Here is a 3,985-nt window from a genome sequence, read left to right as displayed (position 1 = left end):
ATTGTAGAAGGATATTACAACAGATATTATACACCTATGATAGATACGGGAGCAGAAGCAAACATATGTAAATATAATTGTCTACCAGAAGATAAATGGGAAAAACTAAAAACACCTATGGTAGTAACAGGATTTAATAATGAAGGAAGTATGATAAAATACAAAGCAAAAAATATAAAGATACAAATATGGGATAAAATACTAATAATAGAAGAAATCTATAATTTTGAGTTCACAACAAAAGATATGTTACTAGGAATGCCATTTTTAGATAAATTTTACCCACATATAATAACAAAAACACACTGGTGGCTTACTACACCATGTGGCAATAAAATAGGAGCAAAAAGGGTAAAAAATAAACAACGAAAAGCTATGGAATGGATAAAAGGTAGTGAAAAAATAAACCAAGAAATGAAAAATATAGATAAAGAACAAGAAACGCAATTGGAAATAATCATATTTACAATAGACAGAGTTCAAATAATTAATGAACAACTAAAACAACTATACAATGAAGACCCATTACAAGGATGGGAAAAACATAAAACAAAGGTAAAAATTGAGCTAATAGACGAAAATAGCATAATAACACAGAAACCGTTAAAATATAATTTCGATGATTTACAAGAATTTAAAATACATATAAATGAATTACTGGAAAAGAATTATATACAGGAAAGTAACAGTAAGCACACAAGCCCAGCATTTATAGTTATAAAACACAGTGAACAAAAAAGAGGTAAAAGTAGAATGGTTATAGATTACAGAAATCTAAACGCCAAAACTAAAACATACAACTACCCAATACCAAATAAAATACTTAAAATAAGACAGATACAAGGATATAACTATTTTAGTAAATTTGACTGTAAATCAGGATTTTACCATCTAAAACTAGAAGAAGAATCTAAACAATTAACAGCATTTACAGTACCACAAGGATTTTATGAATGGAATGTATTACCATTTGGATATAAAAATGCACCAGGTAGATATCAACATTTTATGGATAACTGTTTTAACCAGCTAGAAAATTGTGTTATATATATAGATGATATATTATTATATTCTAAAACACAAGATGAACATATAAGATTATTAGAAAAATTTATACATATAATCAAACACTCAGGTATAAGTTTAAGTAAAAGTAAAGCAGAAATTATGAAACCACAGATAGAATTTCTAGGAATACAAATAGATAAGAATGGAATAAAAATGCAAACTCACATAGTACAAAAAATAATTACTATAGATGAAAATATAGATACAAAAAAGAAATTACAATCATTCTTAGGATTAGTAAATCAAGTAAGGGAATATATACCAAAATTAGCAGAACATTTAAAACCATTATACAAAAAACTCAAAAAAGATATTGAATATCATTTTGACAACAAAGATAAAGAACACATAAAAAATATTAAAAAATTATGCAAAAAATTACCAAAATTATATTTTCCTGATGAAAATAGAACATTCACATATATAATTGAAACAGATTCAAGCGATCACAGTTATGGAGGAGTACTAAAATATAAATATGACAAAGAAAAGATAGAACACCATTGCAGGTATTGCTCAGGATCATATACTGAGGCACAAACAAAATGGGAAATAAACAGAAAGGAATTATTTGCATTATATAAATGTTTATTAGCATTTGAACCATATATAGTTTACAATAAATTTATTGTAAGAACAGATAACACACAGGTAAAATGGTGGATAACAAAAAAGTTAGATGATTCAGTTACAACAAAAGAAATAAGGAGATTAGTATTGAATATATTAAATTTTACATTTACAATTGAAATTATAAAAACTAATGAAAATCTCGTTGCAGATTACCTATCAAGAAAAAGGAACACAAACTGAACCAGATACAACAGAAGAAATACTCAAAGCTATTAATACACTTTCTACGAAGGTGGATAGTATGGGAAAAGAGTTACAAAATCTAAAAGCTAATAGTCAGCAGCATGACTATAAATATGCGGAGCTACGCCAACATATAGAGTTACGTCGATCGGAAGACGCTAAAATTCCAGAGCTACAAGGAGACGATGGGAAACTCCAAAAAACCCATAACAATGTTTGTTTAGATACAGCTGCAGGTACAAGCAAAAGAGTTACTGAGAAATCAAAAAATACAAATTTAAACCAGCTATTTGCAAAACCATTTACCCAAAAACCACAAATGCAGATACCAGTAGAACCGCAAACATCTACCTACGCAGTTAGCCTACAAAATGACAAAAAGAGATATAACTACATTACGCAGTCCTACATTGAAAATATATACAAAATCCAGACATATTTAAACCTAAACCCAAAATCTACACAAACAAAAAATCCCGAAGAAGACTATATAACCCAGAAACTACAAGGATATAACAAACTTATTGCACAACCTAAGACCAATCCCAACCTAGTAAAAACGTGTTATAACTACGGACTACTAAATACAGTATACACATATACCGGAGAAGAAATAGCCGGAATACCAGAACTACATAAAGCATTTTTAACATATAAAAGAATTACCAAAGGAAATTTATTCTATATAAAATGTTATACAGCACCAGCAGAGATACTATACGAAGAGATAAAATCACCAATACAGGTGGTAAAGATAGGATTAACCAGAGATATGATTATTCCAGAAGAGATAGAAAAACAAAATGAGATACCAAAAGTAGAAATACCTAACTTTTATGCAAATAAAAGAATAATTGGTATAGCTACAATTATACAAGAGTTAGCAAACAATTATTTAAATGGCAATGCCATTTGGAGCTATTATGCAAGAGATCAGGTAATGATTTATGCAAACTCCAAAGAGCTAAGGGAATCAGATATGGATGAAGTCCAGCGATGGATTTTGTCATTATTAAAACCAGAAGAACAACCATCTACGAGAGCTTTGAAGAAAGGATTTATTTCAGAAGATTTATTAGTAAGATATTGCAAACTTATCAGCTACAAATACCCAGATCATAAATGCTCCAAGTGCAACGGAGAAGATAATGTGATACCTACAGTTGATTTGGGATAAAGACGAAGCTACACCAGAAGATTCAGATAAAAAAAAAAAATATAAAATTTAAATTAATGTTTATCGTTTTGTGTCGGCTGAATATCAGCCATATGTAAAAAGTATTGTGTCAGTCTTTTATTTTTGTCGTTTTGCGTCGGCTAAAAAGCCAATTGTATAAAAGTCGTAAAGTAAATAGTAATTGTGTCGGCCAATAATAAAGAAAGGCCACTAAGTTAAGTTTTTTGTTTTTGCGTTGGCCAAATAAAAAAAGGCCAAGTGTAAAGTAGTTGTCGGCCATAATGGCCAAAGATGTAAGATTGTTATGTATAAATAGAGGGTTCTCCTCATAAATAAAATCATCAATCTTTCATCAATCTCTCTTCACTACTCTTTCTCTCTCAATCGCTTCCCCACCCAAAATTGGTATCAGAGCTAGCTAGTTAAATAACGACTATGGAAAATTCTGGAGCTACAAATCTACAAAAACAGGTATACACTCTTAAATTTATGAGTAGCTAAACAAATTTATTCCTGAAAATCTCTTGTTAATTATAATTATTTATCATGTTCTAATAATGTTATAATAAGCATCTTTAGAAGGTTTGCTACAGAAATATTCTATGAACAAGTATGCCCAGACTATGCCATCCTAAAGTTGAAACCGGTAGGCAAAGAAGGCCGTTTAGGGGAGTAAACAGAGTTGAGGCGCTGTTAGGGTAACTAATCAAAGAAGAAAGCTGTAGTAGTGACTAGACGAGATGATTATTAAACCATTATTATTACATAATAAGTAAGTATAATTTATTAAGAGGTTGGAAGGAATAAAACTTTTAGCAAAAATGAATAAAATGAGTACCTACTTAATTGATGATAATGATGAATATAAGATATTACTACTTTATATATTAAAAAATCTTAATACTGACATAAAAAGAGAAATTT

The 3,985-nt window shown here is 29.3% G+C and overlaps 1 protein-coding gene across 1 annotated transcript; it reads left to right on the top strand.

Annotated features, from left to right (window-relative positions):
- The first annotated feature begins 211 nt into the window (after positions 1–211).
- Positions 212–3,089, top strand: LOC107013695. The gene has a single exon (XM_015213566.2). It carries the CDS (start codon positions 1,832–1,834, stop codon positions 3,059–3,061), a length of 1,230 nt encoding a protein of 409 aa, XP_015069052.1. The 5' UTR covers positions 212–1,831; the 3' UTR covers positions 3,062–3,089.
- Positions 3,090–3,985: the final 896 nt, after the last annotated feature.

Source organism: Solanum pennellii, chromosome 3 (assembly GCF_001406875.1).
Source record: "Solanum pennellii chromosome 3, SPENNV200".
Taxonomy (NCBI): Eukaryota; Viridiplantae; Streptophyta; class Magnoliopsida; order Solanales; family Solanaceae; genus Solanum; species Solanum pennellii.
Note: the sequence above shows the minus strand (reverse complement) of the source record. Positions and strands in the feature narration are given on the sequence as shown.